Raw genomic sequence first — 21497 nt, 5'->3', positions numbered from 1 at the left:
CCGCTCAACTGGATACATCCATCTAAAAAACACAGGACCACAAGACCTTATTTCCCTTACCAGATGAACAACTAAGTGTACCATTATGTCAAAAAATGAAGGAGGGAAAAACATCTCCATTTGACAAAGGACAACGACAACCTCATCTTCCAAAGCATCCAACTGTTTAGGGTCAATCACCTTCGCACATATAGCATTAAAAATGAAACACAAGCGACTGATTGCAACACGGACCTTCTCAGGCAATGTTCCGCAGATTGCAACAGGCAAAAGTTGTTGCATTAACACATGACAATCATGCGATTTCAAGCCAACCAACTTAAGCTCATTCACAGACACAAGACTCTTGATGTTTGAAGAGTATCCTTGTGGGACTTTCATAGTACGCAAGCATTAACAAAAACTTCTCTTTTCAGCTGTTGACATTGTGTAACAGGCTGGGGGCAGATATGTTCGTGGACCTTTTGAGATAGGATGCAACACCTGACGTATATCCATGTCAACCAAGTCTTGACGATACTTGAAACCATCCTTTGTCTTGCCTTTAATGTTTAGGAGGGTCCCAATTAAAGAATCACAAACATTTTTCTCCACATGCATGACGTCTATACAATGCCTAACATGATGATTAGACCAGTACGGAAGATCAAAGAAAATAGACTTCTTTTTCCACATGTTTGAATTGGATGATGGTTTTTTTTGGGACTTGCCGAACATATTTATGACATCCTTGACCCGCTTTTATACTTCATCGCCAGTTAATGGATTTGGCGTGATTTCATGTTCCTGACTTCCATCGAATGCATTCTTCAATCGTTGATACGGATGATACTGTTTGAGAAATCTTCGATGCCTAGTATAGACAGTCTTCTTTCCATGTTTAAGTTGGCGGAAACTTGTATTGTGCTCACATATAGGACATGCGTGATGTCCTTTGACACTATATCCACTTAAATTTCCGTAGGCTGGAAAGTCATTTATGGTACAAAAAACCATTGCACGCAACTTGAAAGCATGCTGCAAATTTGCGTCCCATACATCAACCCCTTCATCCCACAATTTCCGCAAATCGACAATTAAAGGTCTTGGACCAGCTATCATCATACTCAACATAACGTACTTTCGCTTCATGCACAACCACGGAGGGAGATTATAAATGAACAGCAAAACAAGCCACGAGCTATGGTTAGTACTTAAGGTTCCAAATGGGTTCATTCCGTCCGTCGCAAGACCAAGCCTTAAATTTCTAGGCTCGGCCCCAAAGTTAGGATACTGACGATCAATTGCCTTCCATTGCGGACTATCTGCAGGATGTCGCAGCAATCCATCTGATTTTCTGGTATTTGCATGCCATGTAAGGTTTTTTGCATCTTTGCCATTAGCAAACAACCGCTTAAATCTTGGTATTATTGGGAGATACCAACACACCTTTGCTGGACGGCGGTTGGCGGTAGATACTAGTACACTAGAATCTCCGTTGGTCGGTCTGTACCTTGAAACCCCGCACACAGGGCAATAATCCAGTTCAGCAAATTCATCTCTATACAAAATGCAGTCATTACAACATGCATGAATTTTTTCGTACTGCATTCCAACTGGACATAAAATCTTCTTTGCTTCGTAGTGATTCTTTGGCAAGACGTTATCAACAGAAAGCATGTTTTTCAACAACATCAGCAACTCACTAAAACTCTTGTCACTCCACCCAAATCGAGCCTTCAAGTTAACCAGAGCTAACACAGCAGACAACTTTGTGAAAGATGTGCAGCCGGAATACAAAGGCATTTTTGAATCAATTTCTATGTTGTCATACAAGGGTGCATGTGCCTGTTCAAACCCCTCTTGCCCAAGATCGCGAATCATTTCCTCTATAGGATTTCCAATGTATGCAGTATCGTCCTCAGCCTGTGACATGTCAGCTGTATCCAGGGATTCTCCATGCCATATCCACTTTGTGTAGCTACGAATAATTCCCTCACAAATAAGATGAGTTCTTATGTCATCAACTGTTTGGCGCCTCCCATTTCCACACTTGACACATGGACAAAAATATTTTCCCCACATAGGTTGTGCTTTACTTTGAGCAAACTGCAAGAACTCTTCAACACCATTCTCGTACTCTTCAGTTATACGTGATGCGTTCATCCAACTTCGATCCATGTTACACCTTGTATGTGAAACCTTAGTGGCTTAGGGGTTACTTCACATGCATGAGAAGCTGACAGCACCAATTGCAGTAGAAAACACAGCAGCACTGCACCTTTGGTACAAAACACTGCAGTAAAAAACACAGCAGCAATTGCAGTTAGTTGGAACACAATGCTAACAACTTAAATGGTGCATGGTTGTTTCAAGGGATTTCCCATTTTTGACTTCGTTGTACTCTATTCTACAGCTACGGTGAAGGGTGATCAAATTTGGAGGTTGTGAAACTCATGAAAGACAGCATAAAGGGTTCTTTTAGCAATGATTATATCAAAAAGTGAATACAAACTGCAGAAACGAAACCAATGAAATTTAATGGCGAAAGTGGTGCAATAGCTGTTTTGACAGATTGGAGAGATTTGCCTATGTTGCAAAATGTTGATTTTGGGTGGAAGGAGGCAGTCCATACCATGTCTTTATTTTTGCGTGTTTGTGCAGGATCCTAGTAATTTTCGGTGGAAGGAGGCAGTCAATAGCATGTCTAATCTTTTTTCTACTTAATCGTAGCTAACATGCTGCAACATACATAAATGTAAAGAATGCTGAACATCAAGTGATATAAACTGTAGCACTTTGCCCATGAGATTATGATCCTTGCACTCTAGTTTCAGACTTTAATACGATACATTGGATGGTTGATCTAAATCTAATGGACGTAAGTTTTCAACCTAATGAAGTTATGCAGATTGCAGATGAAGGGGTTAAAAATTCGTTTCTGTTTTTGTTTTTTATTACATTATAAAGCATTCTGACCAAGGAAAAGGTGAGACAAAGAAGGAGTAAAATTATAACTTAAAACAAATGGAGAAATCAGAATTTTGAATACACCTAATGAACAAAGGAACACAACCTCAGTTGTAATTTACTTTTCTCAGGAACCAAGACCTCCATTTATTTGTCTTTTCCGGTCCCCTAGAAACTTTTCATTCAAAATCTAAGTTTACCTTTCCTTTGATTACTAAGGACACATCAGGATTTCCTTGTGTTATGAGATTGCAACTTATGCTTCCTTTAATCAATTTTCAACTTTGTTATTCCGAAGCCCTTTTCTCAATATCCATTTGGTTTACTTCAAACAGGTTCCGGCTGCGTATTCTTGTTGATTTAAGCAAGATAGACTTGACTACAACTGTATTGGGCTTCAAAATATCAATGCCTATCATGATGGATCCAACAGCCATGCAAAAGATGGCTCACCCTGAAGGTATGTGACCAGATTCATTGGTCTGTGTTAATCATAATGTTAATGCATTAATACCTGATTCTTAATATTTTTTTAATTGAAGTTTATTTCTTGCTATAACAACAACATAGAAAAACTTCTGAATTAAAACAAATTATGCAACTTTTGTGCAGGAGAATTAGATACTGCTAGAGCAGCATCAGCAGCTGGCACAATCATGGTTTAACTTTTACCATATTTGTCATGCAGTTTGGTTTTATTTCCAGACAAAAGTTATATTCGTTTCCTTGTAGTTTTATGATGACATGACTGTATGCCTACTGAACTGCATGCATTTGTTGTACTTAATTACTTTCCAGTAGATTAGTTTTCATAATTTTTGTCACAGACACTATCCTCAACTGCTACTTCCAGTGTCGAGGAGGTTGCTTCAACAGGTCCCGGCATTCATTTTTTCCTGATATGTGGGTATTTTTTCCTCATTTCTTCTTTCCATAGTTCTCTTTTCTGTGATTTGTGTTAGAAGTCTCCCCGTGAATACAAGAACATTTTCTTGAAAATGAAACATTTCCAAGCAACTTAGTATAAAACAGGAAATCACTTTCATGAATTATCAATTTTTTTTTTTTCTTAGTATTAAGAGGAATTTGTATTAATTATTTACAATTTGTTAAGAGGAATTCGTATTAATTATTTACAACTGTATTGGGCTTTAAAAAGTTAAAATACATTCATTTATTAAATAATTATATTAAAAATTTATTTATGATTGTTGGTAATTATGATTGTTGTCAACTACCTTTTAAACCCTGATTGAGGTTTTTACTGTTATCATCAAATTCCAAAGAGTTCATCATAAGTTTTAGTTAAGATAGTATTAATCAAGAGTTGAACAAATGAAAGCTAAGAAGATATAGAGATTTTGCTAATGGTGTATTCGGAAAACATAAGGCAATAAAAGAAGAGAATAGCTATGGAGAAAGATTTCGATACACATTTAAATTGCCTCTCTTCCAATTTGACAGATGGCTTTGTGTTATTAGAAAGGGAGGGTAAATGCAGAGACCTCTTCCAAGAGGTGCAGCATATATGTACTTAAGTTATGGGGTGTAGCTGGTCCATAACAGCATCCTCTAATTTCATGTTTTGAACCAGAATTGTGTTTAAACTATACTTGTACCTATAGTACCTCTGGTAGTCTGGTAATTGTATGATATTGCGACATAAGGACATAATAAAGATCATAGTAGAGGGCTCAAAACAACAATTACACGCCATGAATAAAAACAAAAAACGCATACATGTTTTCAGGCATCATACATGTTTGCCATTTGTGGAATTTGAAAAACATTTTGTAAACTATTATAATAAATTTCAATTACTAGAAAAAATAAGCAAACCTGCAAATAATTAAACGACTTTTTCCCAATGTGATTCTTTGGTGCCTGATTCAGCCTGAAAAATAATAAAACTTTTGTCAATCAACCACATTTATGACAAAAATTTGCCTAATATGTACAAAATAATTTGTGCCAATCAACTTCATATTATAAAAAATTAAATTGCAAGGCATTTACTAAAGAAAGCAGTGAAGACAGATGATTTTGTGCCAATCAACTTCATATTATAATTTGTGCCAATCAACTATTTACTAGGATTGAAAGAAATAATTGGATTTAAAAAAAAACCATTATATCCAAATGATTTTAAAACTTTTATGAATAAACATACAAACACGAGCAAGACCATTAATAACACTTTTCAATTACTAGTCTTCAATGGTGAAAAACACTTATGTACTTTTGGTGCAAGGTTTACAAGGATCAGGATACAAAATTCAGCTTTTGTCTGCAGCTAACCTTGTTTTTTTTAAAACTGCAGTGTAGTGGGTAGCATTGGGTAGACATGTACAAATTCACAACTCCAAGAGCCTGAAAATCTACTGTCCTGTGACATCTATTTTGCCTAAAACACCGCATTTTGACGAAACATACAGTTTATGGCTCATCCATTACCATGATGCAAATCAAGTAACACTGTTTCTACTGAAACTAGGATGAACACTCTTGAAAATAGGACTGATCTACGGTGGAGATACAGAGCATATATTCAGGGCAATGGCAAAAAAAGTCAGAACTATGAATGTTTATTATGGTGATGCTATTAAATTATTTTTGGATACTATGAATGTATGATAGGTTATTTTATGAAGCAAACTCTTATCAGTTCGCATATCAAGTCAATGGATGTTTGGCAGCCACCATGGACAACAATGTGAAGGGAAGCCTACTATGGCGGCACCATAGGGCGCAATGGCATGTTTATGTAGCAGAAATTTGGATTTCAGCCATCCACCATTCATAACACTAACTGCAGAGGTATTCAATTTTTGTAAAATGCTCCAGCTGCTACACTTTGCGAGCACAGGAACGCAACACTATTAGGCACTATTGACAACTATCCTAAAGCATGGTCCTTTACAAAGGTACACGGAACAGAAAAAAAAACACTATTAGGCACTATTGACAACTATGCTAATTCACCATTTTTTCAACTAATTAATAAAAGGTGGAAATATATATGTAATTTACAGAAGGCCATGCATCGCAACTCACAAGTACAGCATATTGTACCACTCAGTTATATCACAATTTATCAGCGATGAACATATGTGATGTCTAAAGATACAAAAATACAGGGACAAACACGTAGAATGCGTATCCTTAAGATTGGAGTGCATATCCAGCAGTGTCAAGACTTGTGATTTTGCAAGTGGTTGTTGCAACTTGCAACAACTAGTTGAGTCAACAACAACGCATTGAGTATGAAAGAAAAGGGCAATGTTTTACTAGACTTAAATATGCATAATAATGAAATAATTTTCACCAAAAGAGAGAGTCAACAACAAAGTTATTTCTGTAAAAGAAAACACTAAACTTATAATTAACTAATGTTGCATTTGGATTGTTGGAAATAGGGAAAAAAGAGACAGATAAGGGGAGGAAGATAAGATAGAAATATTAAATTTTATTATTTAATTAAGAACAAAATTAGGATGAAGGAATTTTGTGCACTTTCATTTTTGCTAGCAGCACCAAAATTGCATAACAGACTAAAACATTTTCTTGTCCAAATTGACAAAATTATTAAGTTCAAATAAATGATAAACATATAATCATCACATATCAATCAAGATATATCAAAAGTATATATAAATTGAGTTCTTTCATTTAATATGTTAGTAAACCTAACATAACTAGTTGAGTTCTATTAATATCATTATCAATTAGTTTTTGTATCTTCTATGAAACTCAATGAAAAACTAAACAAGAAAATTCTAAATTATAAAACATGAGAACATAACACTTGTTTAATGCTTTAGATATAGCAACAATGAAGTGCGACTTGATAAAAGAATTAAAAGACTGAGGTGTGAGCTTGTTACCCAATCAATCACCCGCCAAGCCTCTTTTGGGAGAAGCGACGGAGAAGCGGGAGAGAAGGCAAGTAGGAGAAAATAATTTAGGAATTTTTGGAACTTTACCCCTTTTTTGGTCTTTTCATTTAATATAATTTTTGGAAATTTTCCCTTTTTGGAATTGTCACTCTGCTTTTCTTTCTATTATTTACATTTTTATTAAAAATTATCAAATAAGAATATAATATTCTTTTATTCGAGCTCAACGGTGTTTGACGGAGGTCAACCACCATTTGGTGGTTTGCCTAGCTAAGAGGGGCACTCCATCCAGTGCAGAAAAACATTATCATGCTTTGCAAGATAATATGCGCAAGCATTGTCTTCCCTAACGTGTGACGGAACAAAATAACCCAATCCAAAGCCATGAGATCATGAATGAATGAAAAAAAAAATGAGGATGATATTGATCACAATGATGCTTGTAACATCCCAATTTTTCGTAAATAAATTTAAAAAGCTTTTTAGTAAAAAATAAATAAATAAATAAATATAGAGCAAATAATAGACTGAGTACCCTAGGTATAAATAGTTATGTTAAGTCAGCTGCCTCCTTTTGGCCTCATTTTTGTTTTTCCCCTTCTCCTCTCAAAACCCTTTCTTTTTCCCGCAGCCCACCAAACCAGTCTCAGAAAAACGACGATCTCGAACCCGTTCACCGTTGGATCGTTGTGAAATTTGAGTATCATGTTCGCAACACAATTCCGAGCATTCTCACCGTTGGGAATTTCGATATCATGTCTGAACTGAGAGAAACACCTTTCGCATTGTAGCCTTTTTCTTTCCCGCAGAAACCCAGAGCTGTCTTGGTAAAACTACGATCCCGATTTCGTTAACCGTTGGATTATTGTGAAATTTGGATATGTTGTTCAAAATTCAATTCCACACGCTTCCACCATTGGGATTTGTGAGATAATATTCGTGGAGGGAGAAAAAGGAATCGTATGAAGACAGTACAAGTGGAGGTTTCAATCTCTTCTCCGTCTCTCTGACGTTTGGGAATTCTATCGGAGCAGTCGGATGAATAATTGAAAGAATTTCCGGGAACCGCTAGAGATGTTGCTATCGCTGGCTGAAGACACGTGAGCCCGCTTAGAGGTAAGGGATGAGTTTATCGCAATTGGGGATTAGAATAAACATGTGTAGGGATCCTTAGAGAACTAAATTTGGGTTTATTTTGGGATGTTTATTGAATTATAATTTTCTCTTTATGATTATAAATATAATATTATTGTGTTCTATGTACCAATTGATGTCCTGATGAGAATTGATTGATAAACTTGAGTGCTCTTGATGTCTTTGTGTTAACCCATGATTTTGATTAATTGATTTTGATACGATTGTGAGAAACTATTTCAGAGGTTTTACATTCCATGTTGTGATAAAATCTTTTGTATAAATTGTTATGTTGAGGTTATGAAATGATGATTCAAACTGTGAGTATGTGATAAATTGAACATGTGACAGATGATGAAATACATGTGTATTGAGATGAGATGTGTGTATTGAGTTGTGAACTATGAACTGTGCAATCACACAATTGTAAGACCCTTTAAGGGCGACGAGTATTGTGATGGGATCCACTGTGGGAACCCGACGAGTTAAAATGATTTTGAAAACCATTGAGTAGATGTGTGTATTGCATAGTTCATAGGTAAAGTGTATATGATTCATGAGGTGTGATAACATGTTAAATTGAGATTATACCATTGTGATTGGGATTAAGTGTATGTGATAAATTGAGTATATATATGATTGAGATATATATGTGCATTGAGTTGTGAACTATGAATTGTACAATCACACGATCATAAGTCCTTTCAAGGGCGACGAGTTGATGTTAAATCCCTTTTAGGGCGACGAGTTGATGCTAAGTCCCTTGTTGGGCGACGAGTTAATGTTAAGTCCCTTTAAGGGCGACGAGTTAATGATAAGACCCTTAAAGGGCGACGAGTTAAAATTATTTTGAGAACAATTGGGGAGTCGTGTGTTTTGTACAGTTCATAGATAGAGTCTGTGTGCTAAAATAATTTTAGGGGTTGGACCTGAATCAGGAGGGAGAGGCCCTGACGGACTCTTCGGAGTGTAGGCCTTGGGGGTCACCGGGTTTGAGTGCTCCTTTAAGCCTATGTTGATCCCATATGGTTGGAGCATTCTCGCAAAACATCGTGACCCTGACTGGTCTCCCTATGATCTTACTTAGTGAGAGTGACCTGACAAACCCATTGTGTGGTGTGTCTTGTTATGTACTCCTAAGCGCCCCAGGGTGGTTTTTCACTGACATGGTACCACATTGCATATAGGCTTGAGTCTTAGCATAACTGTCGCATACGCTTGCTAATTATTTATTATGAAATTGATGTGTTATTATGTCTTGATCGGAGTGTGTGATTCCTGTGTATAATGATTGATGATTGAAAGGTGTGATTGATGAATGACAAAGTGATGAAATAATGTGAGATATGCTAAGTAAATTGTATTTGGCTACTATATGTTGTGTTGTTTCTCTCTAGTAGTTAGCAATGTGATAACTCACTCCCGGTTTGCTGTTTGTGTTTGGATCCTGTGATGATCTTGAACTTTGTGTTCGGGGGAGCAGATGAATAGGTGGATGACTATGAAGAACCTCATGCTAGAGGACACGGGAACACCACGCTCTGATAGGATGTGACATTAGGATATAGGTTCTATATTAATTGTATGAGACTTATATGATTTTCTTTGAGTCGAGATGACTTTATTATTTATTTGGACAAGTTTGAATATGATGTAGAAGAAAGTGAATGTGAGCCTTTTACCCATTTGAAAGCTTGTATTTAAAAATGTTTTAAAAATACTTTTAATTAATATTTGAATTTTTATTCCTTTATTAATATATATGTGAGGGGTAGAGGGTGTCACAATGCTGAATTAACTCCAAAGTAAGCTTTGAATCTAATTCACAGATGACAGACCTGAAACCTTCATTTCATGCCTTTTGAAGACCAAATGCCTTCATTGTGAAATAAAATAACTTTGTTTTTTCTCCTAAAATTCTGCCTTAAGAAAATTGGACAATTATGAATAGAGTGAAAAAAAAATATTGAACGGATTGGAATTTTGAACTAGGACTAGAGACGTCCATCCAAATGTATGGTCTACTGTACATTTTAGGGAAAAAGAAACAAATTTGATGATGTTCATGATCATACGCAAGCGTACAGAATGCTCATGATCATCATTTTGACATGTCAAGGCATAATTACACCATAAGATTGAAATCCTTTTTGCATATTGAAGGATGGCATTGCTAGGGAAAGTGAACAACTCAATAATCACATATTCAAGCATTACCCAAAGAACAACTCAAAAACCCTAAATACTATAAGATATTACACCATTACCAAAACAGAACTCAAAAAATTCGACATCCTTACCTTCAGGAACACTCAAAAGGTGGCAACGCCACTCAAAAAGGCACGGCGGGAGCAGCAAGTCCACTCAAAAAGTCAATCGGCTACGTGGGGGTACCGTTGGTGGGAGCAGCAAGTCCACTTTGGCTTCAAGTACTTGACGGCAAGAAACAAAACGTCAGGGTGGTAGCGGGACGAAGTTCACGGCGGGATGAAGTAGGCAATAGCGGGGGAGCTAGGTTTTTGGAGGGTAACTAGTTCAGGCAATAGTGGGGGCGTGTTTACCGCGAGACTATATAAAGTACGAAATTTACGATGGTGTTTAGGGACACCGACTTTGTATGTTTATTTCTAGGATGGTCTACCTACAAGCACCGTCTTTGATGACTTCCATCAAAACTACAATGACGGTGTTGTAGACAAACGTCGTTGTACAACAAACACGCCACTTAAAAAACTTATATAATTACGTAATTGCCACCGCGTTGACAACTACGACGGGTTCTATAGCATCGGCGTAGAATGTGCGTCGTCATATCATTTTTTTATAGTAGTGACTTCAGCTCTTAATGCATCTCAAGAAAAAGAGTTGAAGAAAAATAAACAGAAAAATTCAAAGGCGTTGTTCACCTTGCAACAACGGTGACTGATTTAATTTTCCCAAGAATTATGGGAGCTAAGACTGCCAAAGAAGCGTGGAACACATTGCAGGAGGAGTTTCAAGGAAGTGTTAACGTACGTGCCGTTAAACTTCAATCTCTAAGAAGAGATATTGAACTATTGAAGATGAAGGAGTCTGAGACAGTTAAAGATTACTATTCTAAAGTTAAAGAAATAGTTAATCAAATGAGAGCTTTGGGGGAAGATATTCTTGACAAGAAAATTGTTGAGAAAATTCTAATTACTATACCCCAAAAGTTTGACCCAATCGGGACAACGATTGAGGAAACCAAAGATCTATCCACTCTATCAGAAACAGAACTTGTGGGCTCTCTTGAAGCATATGAGCAAAGACTGTATAGGCATAAAGAAGATACACTTGAAAATGCCTTCCAGTCAAAGTTTAAATTTCAGCCCCAAAACAAAGAAATGGAGGAAAGAAAAATTATGGAGAAACTTCCAGAAGAAGAGAAGGTTCTAGGAATTTCCTTAAGAACAAAACAGATAAAAATCCTCCATGCAATATATGCAAAAGGCAAGGCCACGCAGAGAAAAATTGTTGGTTCCGTAATATGCCACAATGCAACCGTTGCAAGAAGTTCGGGCAAGTAGAGAAAAATTGTCGCAACAAAAATAGGCATCAAGCTAATATCACAGAGGAGCATGATCAAGAAAAATGTATGTTCTATGCCACTCAAGACTCAATAAAAGAAAAGGAAGGAAGCTGGTACTTGGATAGTGGATGTAACAATCACATGGCCAAGGATGAGACTATTTTCAAAAGCATTGACGAGTCTGTCAAAGTCAAAGTTCGACAGGGAAATGAAAGTGTGGTTGAATAAAAAGGTAAAGGCACTGTCATGGTGGAGACAGATAAAGGTACGCGACTCATCCATGATGTCTTACTAGTTCCCAGCCTAAACGAAAATCTTCTAAGGATTGGCCAAATGATAGAGAGAGGCTACACACTTCACTTTGAAGGAGGTGTATGCAAAATCTTAGACAACAAAAATAAAAGGTCTGAGATAGCCCTCGTAAAGATGAATAAGAGCAATAGAAGCTTCCCTCTAAATTTAAAATATGCAACAAACATTGCCATAAAGGTACAAGTTGATGATTCATGGCTATGACATCGAAGATTTGGCCACTTCAACACACATGCCTTGAAGTTGTTACATGAGAAGAACATGATGAGAGATCTTCCAAGCATAAAGGAGAACAATGAAGTGTGTGAAGCATGTCTCCTTGGTAAGTACACCGATTTCCTTTCTTAACAAGCAAAGCATGGAGAGCGAAAGATCTATTGGAGCTGATACATACGGACGTCTGTGGACCAATGAGGACGCCATCACATGAGAATAACAGGTACTTCATACTCTTCATTGATGACTTCTTTAGAATGACATGGGTATATTTTCTAAAAGAAAAATCAGAAGTCTTTGGAGTATTCAAAAAGTTCAAGGCCCTTGTTGAAAATCAAAGTGGAAAACGGATAAAAGTACTAAGAAGTGATCGCGACAAAGAGTACACCTCTCACGAGTTTGAAAGATTTTGTGAGGATGAAGGCATTGAGCGACAACTTACAGTCACATATTCTCCTCAACAAAATGGAGTGTCCGAGAGAAAGAATCGCATAGTTATGGAAATGGCTAGATCGATGCTCATGGAGAAGGGACTACCTAACACATTCTGGGCTGAAGCAGTCTACCCTGCTGTTTACATACTCAACAGATGTCCAACTAAGTCTGTAAAAGACAAGACTCCAATTGAAGCTTGGAACGGGAAGAAGCCATCAACAAAGCACCTAAGGGTCTTTGGATCTATATGCTACATTCATATTCTAGACATGAAGAGGCACAAGCTTGAAGACAAGACTATACGATGTATCTTCCTTGGGTATAGCAATATCTCTAAGGGCTACCGTGTCTACAACTTGCAAACTAAGAAATTCGTCATCAATCGAGATGTTGAAGTTGATGAGTACGCTTCTTGGAATTGGGATGAAGAAAAAGTGGAGAAGAACGTTCTTATACCCGCTCAACTACCTTAAGAAGAAGCTGAGGAAGAAGATCCAGGTGAACCACCTTCACCTCCACCACAACAACAAGATCAAGAACTATCATCGCTAGAGTCTACTCCAAGACGAGTAAGATCTTTGGTGGACATATATGAAACCTGTAACTTGGCCATACTTGAACCTAGAAGCTTTGAAGAAGCGTCAAAGCAGGAAGTATGGGTCAAGGCAATGGAAGAAGAGATACAAATGATCAAGAAAAGCAACACATGGGAGTTAGTAAATCGTCCCCATGGAAAAGATATCATTGGGGTTAAGTGGGTCTATAAGACAAAGCTCAACCCTGATGGCACCATACAGAAACACAAGGCAAGGCTAGTAGCTAAGGGTTACTCACAGCAACCCGGAATTGACTACAATGAGACATTTGCACCAGTAGCTCGTCTTGATACCATAAGAGCTCTAATAGCTCTTGCGTCACAAAAAGGATGGAGTATCCATCAACTAGATGTCAAATCCACCTTCCTTAACGGTGTACTTGAAGAAGAGATTTATGTGGAGTAGCCACAAGGATTCATGCCTGAAGGCAAAGAAAGCAAAGTGATAAGACTAAGAAAAGCACTCTACGGTTTGAAGCAAGCACCTCGAGCATGATATAGCAAAATTGATCAATATTTCATGGATCGAGGATTCGGGAGGAGTAAGAGTGAGCCTACACTTTACATCAAGTCTTCTATCAAGATTCATGCAAAGCCCAAGTCAAATACACTTTGGAGCAGGAAAAAGAATTTTGAGTTATCTACAAGGAACAAAGTTCAGTATATGGTATACTACTGAAACCAACTCAGAATTACTTGGCTACACCGACAGTGATTTTGCAGGTTCGACAGATGACATGAAGAGTACCTCTGGCCATGCTTTCTCACTAGGATTGGGAATGTTCTCTTGGGCGTCGAAGAAGCAAGCTACATTAGCACAATCAATAGCAGAAGCAGAGTACGTGGCATCTGCTGAAGCAACGAGTCAAGCTATATGACTTCGTAGGATACTTGAAGACATGGGAGAAAAACAAGATGAGCCTACTAAAATCAACTGCGACAGCAAATCAGCAATTGCAATGGCGAAGAATCCAGTTCATCACAGCAGAACAAAACACATAGCAATCAAGTATCACTTTATCAGAGAAGCTGAAGCAACTATAGAAATCAAACTCGGCTACTGCAGAACACCATCAATTGTTGTTATTGGTGTTATTTCACTTGTGTAACCAACTTGATGTCATTCCTATTTATAGGCTGCACATTTTCTAATAAAAAAATAGACCTTGAATTTGAGTTTTTAATCACCTTCTAAAGTGTGAGAGTGAATCTCCTTAGTTACTTGAGTGATTCAAGAAATTGGTTTATCAAGGAATACCACATTGTGTGTGACACCAATTCCGGATGAGTGATTCTTCCAACCCCCTTCTTCATTCTCCTTCTTCATCTTTCTAAACCTTCATTCTTTAATCCCACTTGAACACCATTGTTATCATCTTCATTTTCCATCCAAACACATTCAAACTTTGAACCAAATACTTTACATTCAACCTTCCATAAACTCGTCACTTTCTCTCTCATTCAATAATTTTCATAAAAAAAGAAATAAAAACATTTGAAGATCCATCTTCAACCCTTGTGCAAATGGGTTTACATCACTCTCATACATGGATGCATCTTGGAGAGTGCGACATGTTACTAGAAAAGCCATCAAAGCCATGGGGAGAAGCATTGCCAATGAAATATGATAGAAATGATTTTTGGCAACCATGGTAGCTGTAGCGTAGTGTGTGACAATTATGGAACAATTACTTGAAGTTGGTTAGTGAAATGTGAGAGATGTGCTGTTTTGGCACCCAAGATTATTTAATTGGTGGTATTTATAGGAAAGTTAAAGTTGAATGGTAAATTCATGTTTCTTGTATTCAACTCACATATCAAAGCACCTTGCTCTAAATGTAGCAATGATTGTTGAAATTACCATTCAACTTAAATCCATGCTTTTTCTTTTTGCTTAAATAAATTTTTGGACCTAAAAAATAGGGATGTTTTACTTTTGGTACTTAACCTTTAATTTTTTATTTTATTTTTGTATCCGATAAATTTTAATTTTGAGAAAGATACCTATATATGATGAAAATAAGTTGGTTTCTAAGTCAATTAAATTTAAATGACCTGGACTTGATGATGTGACACTTAATTAGTCACATCATTCGTTAATAGAGGTTCCTTAACAACAGGTACTACTTTTTGAAGATTATAGTTTGTTAGCTTTGAAAAATAAAAATAAAATAAAGGTTAGGTAAAAAATAAAACCACCCATATATATTTTATAAGTACTAAAAAAAAGTTAATTGAGCCAATTAATAATTTCAAGTTTCTTTCCGACCATAGTAAAATACTATAAGCTTTCCTAGCATGTGAAAAGTAATCTTTCTCTAATAAACATAATACTTGACAATTGAGTTTGTTGTAACTGGAAGATTGGTAATATTTTTAAGTTGAGAAAGATGCCTATTATATAAAAGAGTAAATTACATTGATATTACCTAGCTAAGATTTTGTGCCATTTGTACAAACTTTACGTACTTTTTTAACCTTTACAACAACCTCCATTATAAAGAGCATGTGTAATATTTTTTAAACAATTGAAGGATTAGTGTAGGGTAGAAAAATAAGGGTGCTTTTGAGTAATCTCACAATACGTTAGTGGGTTTCCATATAATTTATTCTGTATAAAATGTCTCTAATAAACCATTAGATGATATTTGAATGGTTAAAATTAAAAATAATAAATATACGTGATTTTTTTAAGCAATCAAGTAACCATTAAATTAACTTTTCATCTTTATTATTTCTGTGTGAATGCTTCACCTAGATTTGTAGTTCTCATTCTTAAAATGTCCACTAGATAATTTATTTATCTATTTATATATATAACTAGAATGTATGCACTACTGTAAAAAAATAATTCTACAATGGTTCTATTACACTTTTAAAGACAGTTTTGAACCGTCTTTGTAGTAGAAAGTTAAACCTTTTTATTATGGTTCTTAAAAAAATTGTCCTAGAAAAACTACACATTCTAAGATGATTCTCAGGAAAATAACCATTCTAAGACAGTTTTTTAATATATTTTTTAAAAAATTAAAATAAATTTAGGATTTTAAGACGATTTTTTTGGAAAACCGTCTTAGAATGTAAACATTCTAAAATGCTTTTTTAGAGAATCATCTTAGAATGTGTTTTTTTTAAAAAAAAACTAAAAAAAAAACCATACAACATATTCAATTCCTCTGGTTATTTTTTTTTACTTCATAAATTATTTTACAAAGAAATTTGTTTATTTTTCTTCTTCCTTTATTTATATATCTTCTCATATTATAAATTAAATCATAAGTAATTCATTATAAGATATTATAATTAAGATAAATATAAAACAATATGAACTAATAGAATATAAAACTACTACTATGTAATTTAATTTATACAAAATCAATAAATTTATTGTATTAATTTTTTATAAAATAATAAGAAAATATATGCAACTTTGTCGTACACAGCACCACATTCAAAGCATCCATAAATTTGTAGCACGGTCCTGCACCTCATTTATTAATGTTACCCGTGCATTGCCGCATGCTTGAGTAGTCTGAGCATAATCTCATTGGGTTGAACAAAACTAGCAATTTTAAAGAAGAGAAATTATTGGTAAACTAGGAATAATAAACATTTAATTGGTTAACTATGTTCAATAAAAAATTAATTAATAAACATTACCAATTAATATGTGGTAATTTAAAAAGACATAATAATTAACCTTTAAATTCCATCTTTGCTTTGTTAGTCTTCCCTCCAATGAAGACTGTTATATCATCTTGTAAAGCCTATATCTGACCAAGAAATAAATTACTAGCATGTCAAAAATATACAATTGAATATGAATAATAGAAGTTTTAAGCTGCAAGATAACAACGTTATTTGCAAATTTTCATTTCTAGTCCAATCATGCATTAAATGTCAAGGATTTGATTTCTTTAGTCATATAAATCATGCTATTCGTTCAAAATGTATGTGGCACGTTAACAATTCTTTCAAAGGAAATTTTCAGATGATATAGCATTATTATTTAGCCAAACAAAGTCATTACACTTGTTTTCTTGGTCAAGAAAAGAAGTAATTATTGTTGGACATTTTAGTGTAATTGATCTCATTATTATGTTAAAATAAGAGTGCACGCTTGTTTTAATGTAATAACGAGATGTTCGGTTTAGGCAAATTTTGGAAGTTACATGGAAGTTACTAAAACTTCCATCAACGGTTGGAAGTTACATGGAAGTTACTAAAACTTCTATCAACGGCAGTTTTTAAAAAAAAATAACTTCCATCAACCGCCAAAAACCACCTGTTCTTTGATCATAAATAATCATTCTGATTCAGAAAGCATAACGGGTGACAAAACATACAAGACCAAAACAAAACTCTTGAATTATAATCTTCTTATTTTATCCGATTGAACAATTTTGGTTGAACCCCGAAATTTGATTCAATCTGAAAGTGTTATACACGACTTCAAATTTATCCAGTATCATCTCGATTTTTTCAAATTAACCAACAATTATCACTTGTGAAAAAGGAGCAATATGGAGAAAAAATGATCAAACTCAAACAATGACAGAAAATTCACCTGTGAATGAGACAAATAGCTGATGCAAGTAGTGATCATTAGAGAACCAAATCCAGCGTATACAACTAGCACACCTGGGTCAGTTTGTATAAATAAAAGAACTAGTTAATGACTAAGTTAAAATAACTAACTGTAGAATGTTTGAATTTTAAGGTTGCACCTTCAAGTGCAAGCCACTACTTCCTATCGCATTAACAATGACTAAGCTAGAATAACTAACTACAGAATGACTTAGTTCTTAGCGAGTAAATTTTCATATAATTTCCTAAACTTATAAGTGATTTTACTTAAAAACATAGTCATTAATCAAGAATTTAACTTGGTAACATGAGAGTTGCTACAATAATAATAATAATAATAATAATAATAATAATAATAATAATAATAATAATAATAATAATAATAATAATAATAATAATAATAATATCAGGATAAAATTATCAAGACCAATTGATATAAAGAAGCAGGGATATACTCTTCACGCTAATAGATAAAAAAAAAAGGAAAAAAAACATTGTCCCCTAAAACAAACATAAAATTTAAAAGACAAACAACCCTAGGATGACTTAATTCTCAAAGAGCAAATTTCATCTAATTTCCTAAACTTAGAAGTGATTTTACTTAAAAACATAATAATAATAATAATAATATGATAAAATTATTAAGACAAATTGATATAAAGAAGGAGGGATATACTCTTCATGCTAATAGATATGACTCGTGCCATGCACGGGTAAACATTATTTATAAAAAAAATATAAATATATATTTTTAAATTTATAATACTAATTATTTGCAATTTAAATTATTTTTATTTTAACCATAGATTGTAACGTGTAATGTTTTAATTCTTACTAATTGTTGGCCATTATGGATATATAATTGATTATATATGTAGTGGACTAATGAAATTATAATATTTTTTTTGCAATTATAATATTTTAAAACACACTAAAATTTAATTTAAAGAACACATGTGTGTGTGTATATATATATATATATATATATATATATATATATATATATATATATATATATATATATATATATATATATATATATATAGAGAGAGAGAGAGAGAGAGAGAGAGAGAGAGAGAGAGTTATATACTTACTGTGTAAAATGTTTTACATCATTATCCAATTACAATCTATCATATATGATAAATTTATTGATTTTAAAATAACTATTTTAAAATTTATACTAACATTGAATTGTGATCGGATAATAATGTAAAAATGTTTTACATTATTAGCACATGACTATCGAATTTACCCACATATATTATTTGTGACTTATGAACATTACTAAAACTAATTACTAAGTAAGTTTAAAGGAGTTTTAACTTTATGTAAAAACAAGATCTTTAACTTAAGTTACATGCCAAGATCATAAAAAATAAAAATTGATGTTCTTTAATTTTATTTTTAACATCGGTCTTAGTATGAAAATAATTATTTAAAACTCATTAATTACAAATTTGATCATTAGTTGTCAAGAATGAAAAGTAGTTAGTTTTATTTTGTCTTCCATAATTTTAATCGGAGCAGTGTTTATGTACACGTTAAAGTAATAATTGATTTAGGCTCCTCTATAAAAAAAAAGAAATATATATATATATATATATATTATTGACTTATTATCATAATTTGCATCAATTAATTATAAAATATACTTTAAAATAATTAATTATTATTTTAAAATTACAATTATAAAAAATAGATTGCAATCAATTAATCATAACAATCATTATAATTCAATTTAGGGAATCAAAACTCTTAAAAAATATGATGTGTATAGATTTCTGTTATAAATCATTTTTATATGTATATACTATAGATTTCTAAGCTAATAAGCTACACTCACATCATTTTATTAATTTTTGTCACATCAGCATATTTGGTTACGTGTTATTTCATTGTCAATCTCAGGCTTTCACTCCTCAATGATACGTAATGCTTCCAACATTCACTGCTCAAGCAAATGATAAGAAACACCCGCGCATCAGGCAATCCGGGTTCTTTATGAAATATCCATGAGAGGACAATTCAGGTTCTTTTTTCTATCAATAGGGCATTATAGAAACACCCAATTTCAGATGCAATTCACCATTTTTGGGGGGAATATCACGGAACTAAAAGGTTCTATCTTGGAAAAAAATAAAATAAGATAATCTTGTATCTTCTATTTTTGTTTCCTTTCTTCCGTTAAAGTACCGTAATCTTCTATCTTCTATTCTGTATTTATATTTCTATATATTTGTATATTGATATTAAACTTATTGGTATTTTTAAAGATACATATTGAATTTCTATTGCATTCTAGGCTAAAAGCACACTAACTTCATAACTTCACAAGCAAAAATAGTTTATTGTTAGCATCATATTGAACATCATGGAAAGATGGTTGCTCTATTTACGGATACACTAATACTGGTTTGCTGCTACTATATTGCTCTACATATTAGTCAGTTGCAATGAAACATGGACACGCCGCCGAAGTGCCGCGTCCCGCGTCGGAGACGCACCGGACACACAAACGGGTGCAACGCAGTGTCCGTTGCCACCGCTGTCGCCGGACACGGTTGGATGCAGGAAACGCGTGATCGGACGCGGCCCAACAAGTGGACACGCGCGTCCAAACGCGGCCCAACCAAATATTTTATTATTTATTTAAAAAATACTTACCTAAAATGAAAATCACGTCTTCTCCTTGCCGCAAACAAACCTCCACGTCGCCGCCTCTGTTTCCACCTTTGCAGGTAAGTCCTTCTTTCTTTTCTGAGTTTTCTCATGATCTCATCTGCTCCATCGCCTCCATGTTTCTGAGTTTTCTCTCTCGCCTCTGTTATTTCCCCGTTCCGTTGATGCTTTTGCCTGGTTTTATGGTTTCTAAATTTCTAATTTCAATTGATGCTTTTGTGCTGTATGGTTTCTGGTTTTATGGTATTCTCTCCCTTTCTCTTTCCATGTGCAGTGGTACCCAATACCCAATGCCATGTGCACTGGTTACAAGAGAGTTTATTTTTATTATTTTATTTAGATACTTTTTGTTTTGTTGTGCCATTTGATATAAATTATGAAGATAGTAAATACGTTCCTCTTTTATCATTCTTTTTCATTTTATTAGCATTATCTTAATAATTCAATTCAAAGGTAGCCTCAGCCCTCAAGTACGTTACAACAATGATCATATTTTCTAAATAAAAGTTGTGCCATTTGAATCAAATGTTTAAAGGTGGCCTCAAGCACTTTACAACAATTATCATATTTTCTAAATAAAATAAATGGGTGGATGTTAACATATTTTTGTAGGATTGAAATTTTACTTTTTCTTCAATTAAAATTTTAAGGGTTTACTTGTGTTTTTATTTTTTTATTTACTTTTTAATTATAAAATTGTCACATTAGTTTAAATCTGTTTTTTGGTTTTAAAAAAATTATACAGAAAATATTAAAAATAATAAATGAAGATGGAAAATAAAAACACAAATAATAATGGAGCTTTAAAGTACAGCACAAAGATTATTATTATACAAGTCCGAGTAGGTGTGGGGCATCAATTGAAATATACTATTCAGTTTCCCCTACCTTAACTTTTATTATTTTATTGTAGCTTGTTAGCAAATAAAAAATAAAGCCTTGAGTTTTGTGATTTTTTTATTTTCTTATTTATTCTTAAAAAAATTATTTGCTAAAAAAGTATCTAAATTGTTTAAAAATAAAAAATAAAACAAATATAATTTACAAAAACTAAAATTATTTTGAATAGTCCTATTTTGAATAAAATTAAGCTACCACATGGCCAATAAGACAAGAACAACATTGATTAGAAATTGCTTTT

General features: G+C 34.0%; 1 protein-coding gene and 1 long non-coding RNA gene across 2 annotated transcripts; both read right to left on the bottom strand.

Moving 5' to 3' along the window:
- Positions 1–741: 741 nt before the first annotated feature.
- On the bottom strand, positions 742–2160 carry LOC114378782. The gene has a single exon (XM_028337405.1). It carries the CDS (start codon positions 2158–2160, stop codon positions 742–744), a length of 1419 nt encoding a protein of 472 aa, XP_028193206.1.
- A 14351-nt stretch (positions 2161–16511) lies between these two features.
- On the bottom strand, positions 16512–20680 carry LOC114378330. Its single transcript, XR_003659300.1, has 4 exons — positions 20342–20680; positions 17655–17728; positions 16788–16860; positions 16512–16649 (listed from the first exon to the last, which is right to left on the bottom strand). It is a non-coding gene; the product is annotated as an uncharacterized LOC114378330 (long non-coding RNA).
- Positions 20681–21497: the final 817 nt, after the last annotated feature.

This window comes from Glycine soja, chromosome 12, assembly GCF_004193775.1.
Source record: "Glycine soja cultivar W05 chromosome 12, ASM419377v2, whole genome shotgun sequence".
Lineage (NCBI taxonomy): Eukaryota > Viridiplantae > Streptophyta > Magnoliopsida > Fabales > Fabaceae > Glycine > Glycine soja.
The sequence above is the reverse complement of the archived record's forward strand: the minus strand, read 5'-3'. Positions and strand labels throughout refer to the sequence as shown.